This window comes from Pteropus vampyrus, unplaced genomic scaffold, assembly GCF_000151845.1.
Source record: "Pteropus vampyrus isolate Shadow unplaced genomic scaffold, Pvam_2.0 Scaffold19, whole genome shotgun sequence".
NCBI classification, from domain to species: domain Eukaryota; kingdom Metazoa; phylum Chordata; class Mammalia; order Chiroptera; family Pteropodidae; genus Pteropus; species Pteropus vampyrus.
In genome coordinates this window covers 10,120,002-10,135,427 of record NW_011888800.1, presented here as the reverse complement: position 1 = coordinate 10,135,427, position 15,426 = coordinate 10,120,002, and the positions used below count along the sequence as shown (strand labels likewise).

The 15,426-nt window shown below is 40.9% G+C and overlaps 1 protein-coding gene across 4 annotated transcripts in view; it reads right to left on the bottom strand.

The window, feature by feature from the left end:
• SQOR (sulfide quinone oxidoreductase) overlaps window positions 1-15,426 on the bottom strand; it is a 38,108-nt gene that overhangs the window by 8,532 nt on the left and 14,150 nt on the right. For all 4 annotated transcript variants that reach the window (XM_011355062.2, XM_023527834.1, XM_023527833.1 and 1 more), the window contains 4 exons: window positions 13,775-13,945; window positions 8,968-9,021; window positions 5,530-5,724; window positions 3,732-3,941 (listed from right to left, as the gene is read on the bottom strand). In XM_011355062.2, the coding sequence (XP_011353364.1) occupies window positions 3,732-3,941; window positions 5,530-5,724; window positions 8,968-9,021; window positions 13,775-13,945 (630 nt within the window). The remainder of the gene's footprint in view (window positions 1-3,731; window positions 3,942-5,529; window positions 5,725-8,967; window positions 9,022-13,774; window positions 13,946-15,426) is intronic.

Sequence of the window (15,426 nt, the reverse complement as noted above, 5' to 3'; positions counted from 1 at the left end):
CTGTTGACTTGTAAAGTCTGGTACTGCAAAGAGGTGCTCAGAGTCCCTGAAACTCATAAAGGTCATGTTAGGAGCTGGTCTGTAAGTGCCATTCCCAAATATGGGTCAACTCTCAAAATAAAGGAAGCTGTCAAAACACCAACTTAAAATAAAGGGTGGTAAGAATATGGCCTAGCACTTTAGAGAAGGAGGGGTCTGATTCAGTATTGAGTTTACTGAACAGTGAGTGTAGAGGGCAGGGTGAATTTTTTCCCCCAAATATCTTTATCAAGGTTACCCTTGGCAATAGTACACTGACCCATCCTGATCAATTTCGATGGCTCATTTAATGTTTTTTATGTTTATGTCCAACTCTTCCACTTTTAGCAGTTCATCTTTTTCATTCTTTTTATTCAATAACATACCCAACCTCGGACCTACTCTCCTAAAGAGCCACCCAAGATTACCCTGTAGAGGAGCACCAACCATTTGCAGCACTTTCTCTTCCTTAAGGTTAATTAAGCTTATAGTTGTCTGAGAGTAGGAATAAATACAAGGCACCTTCCTAACTCCTAGTGCCATTGATGATTGCCAAGCCCCGATGAGGGCATAGGCCTCCTTATGGAAACCGGAGACTACTGACTCTCACAAGGTCGAGACTGTCTTAAGATGCTAAAGTTTTCACCTTAATGAAATGTTTTTGTGAACATTTGAATCAATTTGAAATTGCTAGATAAAATTAGGGAGTACAAACTGGCAGTTACAAAATAGTCACAGGGATGTAAAGTACAGCATAGGGAATATAGTCAATAATATTATAATAACTATGGTGTCAGATGGGTACTAGAATTATTGGGGTGATTATAAGTTATATAAATGTCTAATCTCTAAGTTGTACACCTGAAACTAATATAATATTGCATGTCAACTATAATTTTTTTATCTTTATTTTAAATTTTAAAAAGTTAGACATTTATATAATCCATGAAGTGATCCCCCCAATTACTCTAGCATCCATCTGGCATTACACACAACTATTACAATAATATTGACTACATACCCAATGCTAACTATAACTTTTTTAAATTAAATATAAATTTTAAGAGTGGAATTGGGTCTGGAAAGACAATCTGCCCCAAAATCCTATAATCCAAAAAGGACACAAATATCTTCTTTCTTTACAATCCTCTTAGAAGAGCAATATTCATATATTTATCCATGTCCCTATCTGCAACCTCAACTATCCAGAACACAGCTGAGAACCTAAGCAAAAAAGACCAAACAACAAAATGAATTTCATGCACTCAAGCTCACACACTTTGCTCATAAAAGTATTCTTTGGTTCCTCACTCATAGCCCATTCACTTTTACTTTGCATAAAATTTAACATTTGGCTATCTCCGTTTCCAGCCAATAAAAAATTACAAGCAGTAATTTAAAAGAGCTGAAGCTGGAGGGACCTCCGATGTCACTTATAACTTCCTGACAACTAGGAAAGAAGAAAACTGGAAAACCACAAAAAGGATACATACAAAATCAAAGAGCAGAGCAGTCTGAGGACCCTTCTGTAAGGAAATAACTAGCCTTGAACCACCAGTAGGTCCTTGGAACATAAGTACATAAGAGCTATTCAGAATTATGACCCTGAGCTGGGGCACCTAGATACTAGATCAGCCTAGAAATCCTGTGATACCAGAAAGCAAGAACATGCTCCAAAATTCAACAGGGACATGTCACAAGGACATAGGCAACTTCTTGACCAAATCTGGGGCAATTTGAGCATCAAAATAATTAGGGACCATAATGAATTATAAACCATTGCGTAAAAAAACAAAAAACAAAAAAAAACCACCACAACAACAACAATTTATGAGTTCAAACCAATAATGAATTAATTAAGAGAGAAGGGAGGGCTTTTACTGACAGAATGCCAAGGGCCTACTGGTAAACATGGAGAAAATGTTGGAAAATCATCATTTTGCAACCACCACAGTAGAGATTGGATTAGGCAAAAATCATCAGTGGATGCGAAAGCCAGGAGGAAACTTTAATGAGGAATAAGATGTCTGCATGGTTTTAAAGTGTCTCTCCATAGACTTCTTATTAGTAGCAAGGGAGAAAAAGGATAATTACACAGTGGGGAAACTGGGCCATATCTTGAACAGTGATCAAAATGAACACCATCAGTGAGGGGAAGAGGAACACTGTGTGCTATCAAATGTGTTACCCTAGAAAGACACAGCATTGCTTATGCAGCATTTCAGTCTAAAAAGCATAGCCTGAAACGAATCACAATATAGACAAACCCAAATTGTGGAACATTCTATTAAAACTAAAAGTGGTGGGAGTGGGACTGTATTATTTCGAAGTGCCAGTGTCATAGGAGACAAAGAAAGGCTCTGGAAACAGTCCAGATTAAGGAAAGATAAAGAGACATCACAGAAATGCAATACCTGACTGCAGTCTGGGTTCTGTCCTGGAGGAGAAAAGGTACTATAAACGCTATTGACAAAACAAAAACAAACAAAAACAAAAACTCTTAAATACAAATGTTAGATTAAAGTATTGTATCTGCACTAAATTTACTGAGTTGGTAGCTATACTATGGTTGTGCACAAGAATACCCCTATATCTTAGGAAATTTACAGTGAAGTATTTAGGGGTAAAGAGTTATGATGTATGTAACTTACCTTTAAATGCTTTGGGGAATGGGCAAGGTAGAGGAAGAGAAATTAAATGATAAAGCAAATGGGATAAAACTATATTAAGTGAATCTAGGTAAGGGCTATATACAGCTTTCTGGTATATTATACATTTACTATTTTTATTTTTTTCAACTTTCTCCAAGTTGAGATTATTTCCAAATAAAAGTTTTTAAAAATTATGACCTTGAATCATCGGTAACATTTTAAATGATAGCCAATTCACTCCACGGTTAAGGTGTGTGCAATAGATTCATAAAGAGCATGAGCTAAAAACCTTAAAATGTGAAGTTTTGATGTTTAGAAGATTAGTCTTTGGTTCAATTCAAAATTGCTTTTTATGGAACCCTTCATTCCTCTAAAAATGCTGAATGAATAAAATATGACTGTGCACTGTTTTCTCATTGCTAACAGTTCTTGCCAGAATGATATAAGCAAATGATTCTTCCATGCAAGCGTCTCCAGACACCTTTTCATCTTGTTCTTAATCTTTGCATACCTCTCCAAAAGTACTTCCCCACTCACTGAAGGAGAAACAGACACATAGAAGCCAAGGCGATACACAAAGGCTAGATGTTTCCCTATAGGGTGCAGAGCTTTCAAGGAGTGTTAAGTGCTTCCTTTTATGCACAGGTGAAAGATGTTTAAAGACAGCTTCTTCCAGAAGTGAGAGATACCCATGCCATAAACTGAGACAATCGCCAGATCCTGCATTTAAGAAAGCCTTTCCTGAACTCTAGGCAGTAAATGAAGTTATAAAATATTTGGCTGCGTCAAGTGACTCCATGCCAAGAAAAGGAGAGACACAAAACAGGATAAAAATCTAATTGGTACCAATAGACAAACACTTCTTGACTGCCATGGACATAGCCTCTTACTTCTTTCTCTTCCCCACTCATTTTGGTCTACCTTCTCCCCTATCACTGTCCTAAGATGCTCATTGTAACCAGCCTCCCCCAGCACACAATGATGGAGGACAGGGAAGCAGGATCCGCGGTGTCCCCTGCATCTATGACACTGTTCAGCTGACAGCTTAACCCTGCCACTCACTGAAACCACTTGGGTCTCTCCAGGCTTATCCAAGTTCTCAAAAACAGCCTCTTGTTTATCAGCTCGGACTTCAATGAGGTTTTGCTTGTAGTTAACAGTGAGGTTCCTCTCCTTGATGATCTTCTGCAGGGCATCTGCATACTTCTTAACCCCAAAAATCACTCCAAGAGAAGTGTTGAAAATGATATTGGCCTTAGATCGCTTCCCTGTCTAAGAAAAAAGAAAGAATAGAAACAACCAACACCAACACATTACTCCAGCCACGTTTTTTGTTTGTTTTTGTTTTAACCTAAACAAGAATTAAAAGAGACCTGAAAAGAGACCTTGCCAGCTTTCCCCATCACTATACCCTGGTGGGGTAAGGTGTGGACCAATTTGCTGCCTCCTTATTTTCTGTCAATAATACAACAACTAAGTACACAGTTGAGTAGGCGGGTAAGGTGGGCACTGTTCAATTGAAGGCCAGGTAAAAACAGAGTTGGATTGCTTATTCACATATGCATTTGTTCATTCACTCAATACCTATTTACTGAGGTCCCAGAGTTGGCCAGATACTGCTCTAGGTGCTAAGGGGACAGCAGCAAACAAGACAAAGCTCCCATGTCCCCTTGGCTCATACACTCTAGTCACTGTTCATGTTTCCAAGAGACTAGTATTTGCCCAAACACCTAAAACAGAAATTTCTCTCAGGTCATCCAAGAACTGAGAAAAAAGAGTTAGGCAGAGAATTCCCAGGAGGGAAGAAACAGCTGGTCTCTTACTCTTTTCCTTTGTTCAGCTCCATTTGGGATTTGCTCATCTGGATCTCACTATTTGAAAGAACTTAGATAGGTAAGAACCTCCAAAGGCTGTACCAGCCTGGAATTCTCATGACCCAGAACGGCCTTTCCCAGAAACGACTGAACTATTCCTTTATTCCCCGCCCCATGGAGTTTATGTGACTCAGGTGACAGCCTTCCCGGTGCCAGGTTCCAAGCACACATTCAAGCCCTCTCCAGTCCCATCTTCCCTTCCCCTTCTCCCCACCTGCCCCTTTACAGAACCACAGGATGCTTTGAATTCTGCCACTGTCTCAGGTAAAAACCACACTTTGGTAAACCAAATGTGACATTCCACACAAGGGCAGTAGGGCAAGAGCAGCTTACTCATGCTTCACAGCATGTGTTCTTGAGCTGCAAACACCTGCTCTGACACAGAAAATGTTTGAGGGATGCTGAGAAGACGATCCCATCCAAATATCTCTTTCCACTGAGGTTTGAAGTTCGATGTGAACAACTTTTTGCCTTTAGAATTGGCATTTTGCCTATTTTACTCCTAAAAATGTATATCAAGAACCAGAAAATATTCATAGCCTTGAACTTGAGTGGGAGCAGTTGAGGATATTATTATGTATAAAAATGAACAACTGTCTCATCATATGGAAATATTTAAACAATCTCTACCATATCTCCCCAGTAGACTTTTATGCATACATTAAAAATATGTTACAAAAACTATTTAACACGTAACACATTTAAATTTGTATGTACAATATGATTATAACCATGTTTAAAAAAAACACATAGAAAAAAATGGAAGGCCAAGTTAAATTGATGACAGGAGCTAAATTAAAACAATTGAGTTATGACTTCTTCCTTTTTTCAATTTTATAAACTTCAATTATAATTTTGTATGCATATAATAAAATTTAAAAATAGAAAAGGTATTTTGACATGGATAAAAATAGAATTCTGGCAATCACTGAATTAGCATCATCTGCCCCCACTCCTTAGTCACTGTCCCCGAAAAGGAAGCATACCTTCCTGAAATAGGCTTCTGATAAATACATGATCTTCTGTGGGGCTCCAGCACACTTTATCGGAGTATTTGGGAAGGTAAAAATGGCATTTCCCTCCTTGAAGTCCTGCAGAGCTTTCCATGTCTTCTCTACTGTCCTAACCGAATAATTAGACCCTATTTTGGGATGGGCAAAACCTTCAGGTAGGCCTTTAATCTGCAACAAAGCACACGAAGAAAAACATTTTGACCAAAGTGCAAATGGCTTTAGAGTCCTTGCTCTTTGCCATGTTTACAACCTCACAAGCATTTCAGTACAATTATTAGCCCCCAGTACTCACACACAATGGAGAAGGCAGGTGAGTGATGGATCTGCTAAGATCAACGCTATAACACCTGGAGTCACCAGTCAAGCTGCAGATTGAGCTCAGACCAAGGGAACTCTTCTGCCTTGAGACCATGATCTGAATATGTCTCCTCCCACCATCAGAGTCAGGAGAAAAAATCAGCCATATTTCCTTTTAAGAGAACCAGTTGCCTTACTGGAAAGAAGAGTGACAGGTAGAACCAAGAGCCACACTGTCAATAAGAGCAAACTTAAATTACCCTTCATCAGGTTGTACCAAATAAAACTCTTAGTAAAAGCAGGTAATTACAAACACAAACTTGGGAACCCCACAGACCTGGCTTGAGTCCAAGCTTTTCCACTTATGAGTGTTGTGACCCAGGGTAAATTACCTAATATCTCTAAGCCAGCGGGTCTCAAATCATGGCCTTCAGACCAGCAACACCAGCAACACCTGGGAACTTGCTGAAAATGTACATTCTCAGGCCTCACCCCACACCTACTGAATCAAGAATTTGGGGACAAGCCCAGAAATCTGTTTTAATAGGTCCTCAAGGTGACTCTGATGCACAGTGAGGCTTGAGAAGCTTGTGTTCATAATCTGCAAAATGGGGATAAAAGTAGGGTTGTTGGCAGGAGTAAATGAGACCATGTGTGTAAAGTGCTTCAAAAAATGACATGCACATAGTAAGTGCTCAGTGTTAGTGTATTTCTGCCAGTAAGATTAACTGGATACTTGTCTTAAATGTCTGAAGATTCACAGAATGCAGTAAAGATGGCACAGACCAAGTTAAGAGACTCAGGCACCAGTTCTTCTAGAAAGAGCAGGAAACCCTCAAAAAAAAAAAACAGTCATAAGATGAGCTGGTCCTTCAGAACCTCCCCAAGCTGTCTTCCATAACATAGGGCCATAACCTTCAGAGTCGCTTGACACTTATCCCTCAGGTCTCAAAGAAACAGAGTCCTATGGTTTCCTCTATAACACTCAATGTTAAGTGCAACAATTCCTCTGATTATTGATCATAACTCCTGCTGCAGTTTAAGTGGTTGTAATATTAGCAGTTTCAACAACGATAATTTACTATTATAAAATCACCTTACATTTTAATGTTTCTGCAGTTTCACCTCTATGCTAATATTGGATATTCACTGTACTCCTCGGAGGGAAATATTATTCACTCATAGACATATATAAGGAAACCGAGGTAGAACAGGGTTGAGAGACTTACCTAGAATCTTACAGAACTAGAAACTGAGGCCCCTGACCACTGCCTAGGGCTCTTCCCACAGGACTTCCATACTTCCTGGTTCCCAAAGCAAAACTCACTATCCAAGCAATAAAAAAATAGCTGATCTCTTATCATCTTCATTGTTTCTCTCTAGTCTGAAGAAGCTATTGTTAAGGGGAAAGGTGCCATAAGGTAGTAACCAAGCTCCTTTTAGTGAGACCTGGTCTACAGGGCAGTTCTTGATGCCTCATCCAATCCAAGGTGCTTCTCTGGGAACTCTAAAGCAGAGAGAGCAGGGGAATCAGAGGAAGAGATGAGATCTGATCCCTACTTTGGCTGCACAGTAATAGGCTATATGCTGGACGCTGTGGACTGTCCTGTCCCACTGATCAGGCCAGTGATCAGGACACTGCTTGGTGTAGACCCCATGGAGCTGGTGGGAGAAAGAAGCAGGAACAGCCGGGCAGAGAGAGGCTGCCCAAGGTCCAACAGAACCCAGACTGGAGATTTAGCCCTTCTGGAGGCTCAACTACATTCCTGTCCTGGAGATCCAGACACCTTGGTATACTCATCAAATAAGTCCTCTTTTTATTTACAAAAATCTGAATATTCTATTGTCTGCAATCAAAGAGTATGAGGTAACAGAGTAGCTTCAGTTTCCTCAGCTCTTAAGTGGAGATAAAAATACCTATCTCACAAGTAGTTGTAAGGAATCAATATTAGATTCCTGGCATGATCCCTGCTACATAGTATAGACTCCATAATAATAGCTACTTTTAAATTTTATGGTTTCTTGGTTTGTTGCAAGAGGCTGCTAAGGATTCTCAGCACTGATCTCTTAAACAGTCCTCCTCACATGGCACTGGGACTCTTGAGTGGACAGTACCATGGAGATGCACCATTTTGGCTAAGTCAACACTTCTGGGGCTCTTTTAAGAGACATGGACCTCCCAGATGTTGTAATTGGCACCTTTCTCCATACAGTCTACTCCATAGCTTGATATTATGAGAGACTCAGGACCATGGCACCATGACTCAAATTCATCCCAACCTTCACACTAACTCATGGCTTCTTTGAACCTTCACAGAACACACCCAGGACACTGCCAACACCCTCTGCCACATGTCACAATTCTGGGTTTTTATGCAAAAACACTTCAAAAACCCTTACTGAAAACCAACTCAGATGAGGCCCTTGCCTGTATCACATTACTGAAGCTTGTGACTTAGTTATCACTATACTTTATGTGCTTCAACTATTTATCCAGAGTCCCCAACAAACTTCTGGAAACCATAATTATTGACTTACTCCATGATGTTTTAGAAAACTAAACTTGAATCTCACAATTGTCAGACAGCATCTGGCTCCATAGCTCACTAAAAAAAGAGATTTAAGGAACTTCTAGGGTAGTATTTATTTTGTCAGTCACTTTGTACCAAAAAACCCAGCTTCTACATAGCAAAACCCAGAATTCCTTCTAGCTTCTGATAAACTAACTGCTGGTATTTAACCCTTAAAGTCTGCTTAAAAATTCATAATCTAAATCTACTTTCAGAGGAAAATTTATTCTGTAATACAACCCACTCAGTCCTATATAGAAAGGTAGCTTTCTTATAAGTATAGAAAAGGCTGCCCTTTTGCAAGAATTCCCATTAAGTCATGGACATGCTTAACTCTGATTAAAGCTGAGAGCTATATCATATTATCATTGACAGAATCTTAGAGAACTTTAAAAAAAAAAAAACATAAAAATATTGCTGAGAAATAAAACTAGGAGAGAATTTCTTAATAATTTTTCTTGTCAAAATGAATATAAAGCCACTAAATACAGTTTAATCTTGGCATAAATAAGTCAGTGAACACAGAAGAAGTTTAAAACAGTACCTTCTCGTAGTCCAGCTGGATTCCAAGAGCAATAATAAGATATTTGTAGGAGATCTGCAATACAAAACAATGCTATTTTAGATCAAGATCCAAAAAGTCCAAGGGCTGACCCTGGCCCCAGATGTGTGTGGCCAACACCATGTTTCCATTTTTTAATGTGAATGACTTGTGTGGGTGGGTGGCGGGCAGAGCAGTAGGGAGGGACTCACATACAAGTTTTTGCCATCATGGCCACTGTTCTCTGATGCCCCACAGCTCAGTGCTTCACAAATATTGTATAACCTGCCCATCTTCTGAGGGCTTAAGACTCCACAGCGAAGAGTCCACACTTTTTGTGCAGTGTTTGTGTTAACATCTTTTCAAGTTGAGGAATGGTAGAAGGACTTTCTAATCTTAAAAACAATCGACTTTCCTTAAAATCTATGAGGTACTGTATAAATCCCAAGGAAATCTGATCTGTCATATGGATGGATCAGTATCATAACTGAGAAACTGCTCTTTTGAGTGTCACTGAAAAGGATGCGATACAATGTGCCTGATTTTATTTAATGATCTGTTTGGAATTTTAAGTCCCCTCTTTAAATATGAGCATTGTGATTATTCATACTGAGAGCAAACGGCTCTATATTTATCATGATATAAATGTGGGTTTAGTTAGGATCATGAGGAAGACACGTTGAAGCTATAAAGTGTAAGCAAAAAGGATGGAAAGTAAAAAGACTTGCCTAGAAAAATGGAGATGGAGAATGATTGCGATGAAAGTGAGGAGCCCAGAAAGAAGCAACAGGTATGAATGTCTCCCTCTTCTACTAAATAGAGAAGCAGAACACATAAGCTGAGCAGATCACAGTTGAAGAGAAGGGATTCCAAGACACGAGACAACTTGGCTCAGACTAGGGAGTCAAGAGGAGCAAGTCATTAAAAGAGTCCTTGCCCTGGGATCCAGAAGATTCATCTCCATGGTCACTTCTGCAGTGAGGCTTTCCTTTGACTCTCTTCCTCCCCGCTGACCCCTTCTGGAAGCTCCCTTAGCACAGTGTACATAATGCTTATAGCACTTGTCGTGTTATATAGCAACAAGGTCCTCCCCCACTACATTGGACATGCCTAGAAGATAAAGGCTATGTCTTATTCTTTATATTCCTAGAATCCAGCATAGCCACTAAATTAAACTGAGGAATTCAGTAACATTTGTTGGATGGATGAATGGTTGGATGATTGATTCCCGTTCCTTGTGAAAAATACAATTTATCGAAGTGGATAGATAATATATACATCATCATCCATATGATTTGCCTATCCATAGACAGTGGGTACCCGGAAATTACTTGTTCTGTAGGAAAATGTACCAGGCCCATTAAACAGCTGACTGAACTGTGTTGAGTCAGAGGTGGCATGGGGTCTCGAGGTGATGATATACAGATAAAACATATGAACACCATCAACAAGGAAAGCCTTTGGTTTGTGCGTGCCTTGATGGTTCTATTAGAGCCATAACACGGATTATTTTTTAGGACTAGTAATAACAGATAAACTTAAGATCATGAAAAAAAGTGTTAAGGAAGAATAAACCCTAAAGTGGCAAAGAATGAAAAGAAAGCCTCAAGGCTTTGAATGAGTTCAAATGTCCAGGCTAGATGATCTAAACTCTAAAGAATTGCAAAAACGTAGACATGACTTTTTTGCAATTGCAGAAAAAAGTGCAGACCTTGCCAGAAGGCTAAATATGGGCATATATTCTAATTTTATACAAGGAGTCAGGGAGGTAAATTCTGAAACTAACAACTTAATAAATAGGATGTTCATCCATTTCAAAATTCTAGTCCCATCTATTAAATAGATATCTCTTAGTAATTTAGATAAAGAAGAGCATCAACATGGGTTCACAGATTGCAAACTTGCTTTCAGTCAGCAGTCTAGAACTATGCTGGCACATAGTGGGTACTCAATAAATATTTCCTTTTTCTTTTTTGTATTCTTTTAAAAATAATAATAGCAACATTTCTTGAGCATCCACTTAATTCAACCAAGATAATATCTCCCATGAGATGCAATATGCAGATTTCTGATAGCTGACTATGGAATACCTTTGCTTTAAAAATCTTGGAAGAAAGTGCCACCCGTTTTTACCAACTTCTTCCCCAGCCCTAAATCAAGACAACTTCCCTAAGGGTCTAAGCCTGAGCAGTCTAAGCAGGGCTCAGAAGTGAGAACACCTATTAGTGCCTCTCATTCTTAAGAGATGAGACAAGTTTACGATTCTTAAGATGAGCACAAACACAACCACAGAGGGCTCTGAGCTATTCCTGTAATGTAAAGGGGTCTGATCAAGGAGGCAACTGTACCAGAGGGGTGATGTGGGTTATAGGACACAAGTCTCCTGGCCCCATGAGCTGGCAGCAGACTGGAAAGGGAAATGAATGCCAAAGTTCAATTTTGTGAACTGAGAACGATCTTGTGTTTAATTCAGTCTGCTCCCCAAGAGATGCTGAAGGAAATAAGGAAGTTCATCAAAGGGAATGGGGGGGAGGCGGGGGGGAATAAAACAAAGTTTTAATTTAATTAAAATAAACAATTATTATATATTAAATATATACTAAATATTAAATATTATTTATTTATTTTAGGATAAGGGAAGCCTTAACTTGACAGTGGATCATGTGAAAAAATGACCCAGAGGTTTGAATTGATCTCAAGCACAGCATGAATCAGCACTGTGGCAACTTGTTGCTAAAAAGGCAAATGCTAACTTAGGCGATATCCAGTTGTGGGACAGAATGGTGCCACTCTGTTCTGGGCTGTTCTATAGAGTTGCTTACTCTGCCAGGCACCTCTTTCATGGAGGTACTAACAAACTAGACGATGTCTAAAGCAGGGTAAAGAGGGTGGTTGGGGGACTGGAGACCTTGAAATATAAGGAAGAGTTGAGAGAAGTACGGATGAGAGGACAAGTCTATCTGATGAGAAGACTGACACAGACTATGAGAACCATCTTAAAATAGTTGAGGGTTTTCTCCACAGAAAACAGAGAAAACATCCTCTCCACACTACATAAAGAACAAGGAACGAGACAGGAGGTATTAAGTCCAATAACAAACACCCTGGGAGCCTGAGAAAGAATAGGAAAGGTTATGAGAAGGTGCATTCTGACCCATTAAAGGCAGAACTTTCATATAATCTGTCTAAGAAATGAAGAGGGATAATGTTAGAGAACTCTTTGACCTTGAGACGTGTAAATACCAACTAACTTTCAATTCAACCCCCCCAACCCCAACATGTCCCCATCCCAATTACTTGGCTCTATTATTTTTCATTAATATTCATCACCTTCTAACACACTATATAACATACTTATGTCTATTGTTTATTGTATGTCCCCTCCACTAGAATATAAAATCCAGGACAGTCAGGACTTTTGTCTGTTTTTGTTCATTTCTATGTGCCTAAAACTGTACCTAGCTTACGGTAGATGCTTAATAAATATTTGTGGAAAGGGGAAGGGAAGAGAAGCCAGGAGACAGGCAGGTAATCTTGATCAGTGTTTAAGGAGAGGCTACACAGAATCTCTGAACTCCTTAAAATTAATGCAAAGTTGGGACTATATTTGCATTTTTCTAGAACAGGCTTTTACCAGGTACTCAAAAGATCCATGACCCAAGGAAAGGTTAGGAGCGCTCCTGCCCAGAGAAAGGGGTCGACTTGAAAATCTTTCAGATTGCCACCGACTCTCGAATTCTGCAATTCTGTTTAAATGCCAGAGTGCCTGATTCAGCGGGAGAGGGAGCACTATATTAAGACCAATAACACCCTGAGGGCCCAAGAACCGTGGGAGCCTGGAACAGGCAAGGTGCAGCATAATGGCCGCTCTGCCTGCTGCTGCCATGGGCTCAGCAGCACAGGAGAGGACATGGCGTTGCAGATGGCTTCTGAGCCTGTCGTCTCAGCATCCTGCTCTCATCCCCTTAAACACAGGGGCAACAGTTGCTGAAAAGCTTTGATCCCTGGGTGGTGGCAGTGGGAGGAGACTTCTAAATGGTGCTAAGCAATTAAGAGCCTCAAGCTTCAGCAACAGCAATTCTCCTTAGCCCTGGCACAAACCTCAATGTCATGCCTGTCTCTTACAACAGGAGTCCCCAAACCCTGCCCCCACCCCCCGCCCCCAGCCACAAACCTGTACTGGTCTACGGGCCTGTTAGGAACTGGGCCACACAGCAGGAGGTAAGCAGCGGACAAGCAAGATAAGTTTCAGCTGTATTCGCAGCCCCTCCCCAGCGCATCACCGCCTCAGCTCCACCTCAGATCATCGGGCATTAGATTTGCATAGGAGTACCTGTCCCTGGTGCCAAAAAGGTTGGGGACCACTGCCAACTCTGGCACAGCTCTCCCTAGTGTGACTGGGATGGATATTTTCCAACATCCCCTTCCTCTGGGAGTTGAGCTGTCAGGTAGAGAAGCTGGCTATTTCAGAGGGGAAAAGAGGAAGGTGCCTGCTATTTTAACATATAGCAGTAGTATTTGATCAGTAAGCATGCAGGTGCAAGATACTGTGTCAAGCAATAGGGCAAAGAGTAGGTGTTCACAAATACTTGTCTTAGTTGCTCATTTATTAACCCAACATCACTCAGCCCTTCCTTCTGTCCCCTCCTCCACTCACCACACACCCTCCCGTCTCAGGTATTAAACACATACACATGCACACATATGCATGTATATCACCCTCTCACCATGAAGTTGTCCAGTCTGGTAACAGCCATGCATTCCAAAGAACCCCTCAGATTAGCAAAAACCAAAGGACCCCAGGGGTTACCTCCTTGCCGCTGTCTGTGTGGATGCAGCTCTTGTCTGGGTTCAGTTCAACCACTCTAGCTTTGATCCACTCTACACCGGATGGAATCACACTCGCTGTGGGTTGAACAGACGAGGACAACTGTTTGGCACCAGCGCCCACCAGCGTCCAAATTGGCTGGTAGAAATGTCTCTGAAAAACAAAGTATTTGGGGATTCATTTCAATCTGAGGCTGATTAAAAGGGTCATAACTAAAGGTCCATGAGCTAGACTGTCTCAGTTGCTCCTTCCTGAAGCCCTTGGAGCATCACATGGTAAGTCTCCAGGCTGGTCTTCCCTGTCCCTCTTCCCACTGGTGTCTCCTATTATATTAAGCTCTGAAGGGCAGTCACCTACACAAGAATTCTGCCCGTGGAAAACACAGACATGCCCCATCAACCTGTTCCCCTTCTTCTCTTTTCTCAGAGGTTTTACACCCAAAGCCTATAGGCACCAAATGCTACCCCATAATGCAACATATGCCTAAACTTCTACAATTTTCTGGAATTTTCTTGCCTCAGATGTTCCACTCTTGATTTGAGTTAGTTGTGAAAGCTCTTGACTCCAGGGCAAAGGGCAGATTGGATTAATGGCCTCTGAAAATTCCAGTTCACTCATGGAGTGGACTGAGGGACCAAGAGCTCTCAATACTGCCAAAACGCCTGACTGGACAGAACTGCCAAAGCCCACAGAGAGGTGAAGGGAACATGAGGAACAGCTTTGCAATCTCCCTACAGCCATTAATGGATGTGATCCAAGAGGACAGGGGGCAGAGGTCTCCAGTTTTGAGAGTGCAACAATTTCAAGTCCATTTGCAACAGAAAAAGAAATGAAAACACACGCTCGGATTTTTTTTTTTTTTTTTTTTTTGACTATGAATAAGCATCAGTTCTGGCAATCACTAAACCAGACACAGGAGGGAACGTGCCAACTGCCTGAGCCACCTGCCTGAGCCACTGGCAGCTCCTTTGAGAGACTCCTGTCCTACACTTCTTCACAAGACAGGGCAGATGTGATTCTGGCCTCCTGAACTGTGCCCAGTGCCTCAGAGGAGTCTGTCTCGTTACAAAGAGTAGCTCTTGTTCATGCGTTAGCTATAAACCCCACAGCCACCCAACACAGCTCTCAGATTACTGTCATTTAAAATGATGTCTCTGAATTAAAATTACTTTAAAAAGGGAAGTGACAGAGAACACCCTCTAGTCTCCTCTCAGATCACAGCATACCCGTCAGAGATTGCACCAAAACCTGGGCAGCCTCATTCGCTACTGGAGAGACTTCTTGAAAAGGAATGTGCCGTCCTCGCCCTAAACTCCCCACCAAACAGGCACCTAATCCATTTTGTTTTTCCCTTCCAAGGATACAGCTCCCAACTGGTACACACCTGGTTCCTTAGAAAACAGGCAAAACACCAAAAATCTTAAATATTTTTCTAAAGCTTTTGGACAATCTTACAGTGTTTTTTATGAAACAGTGCCTTACAGTTTCCAACTTCCCTCCTGGCGTCTGCTGCCTTTTTCTGCCTTATAATCTGTTTATAATTCTTTGCACTTAAATTTCTGAAACCCACTGACACCTTCCCAGAGGCCTCCCTGTCCCCTCAACTCATCACCCTTTTTCTCCAGACTGGAAAG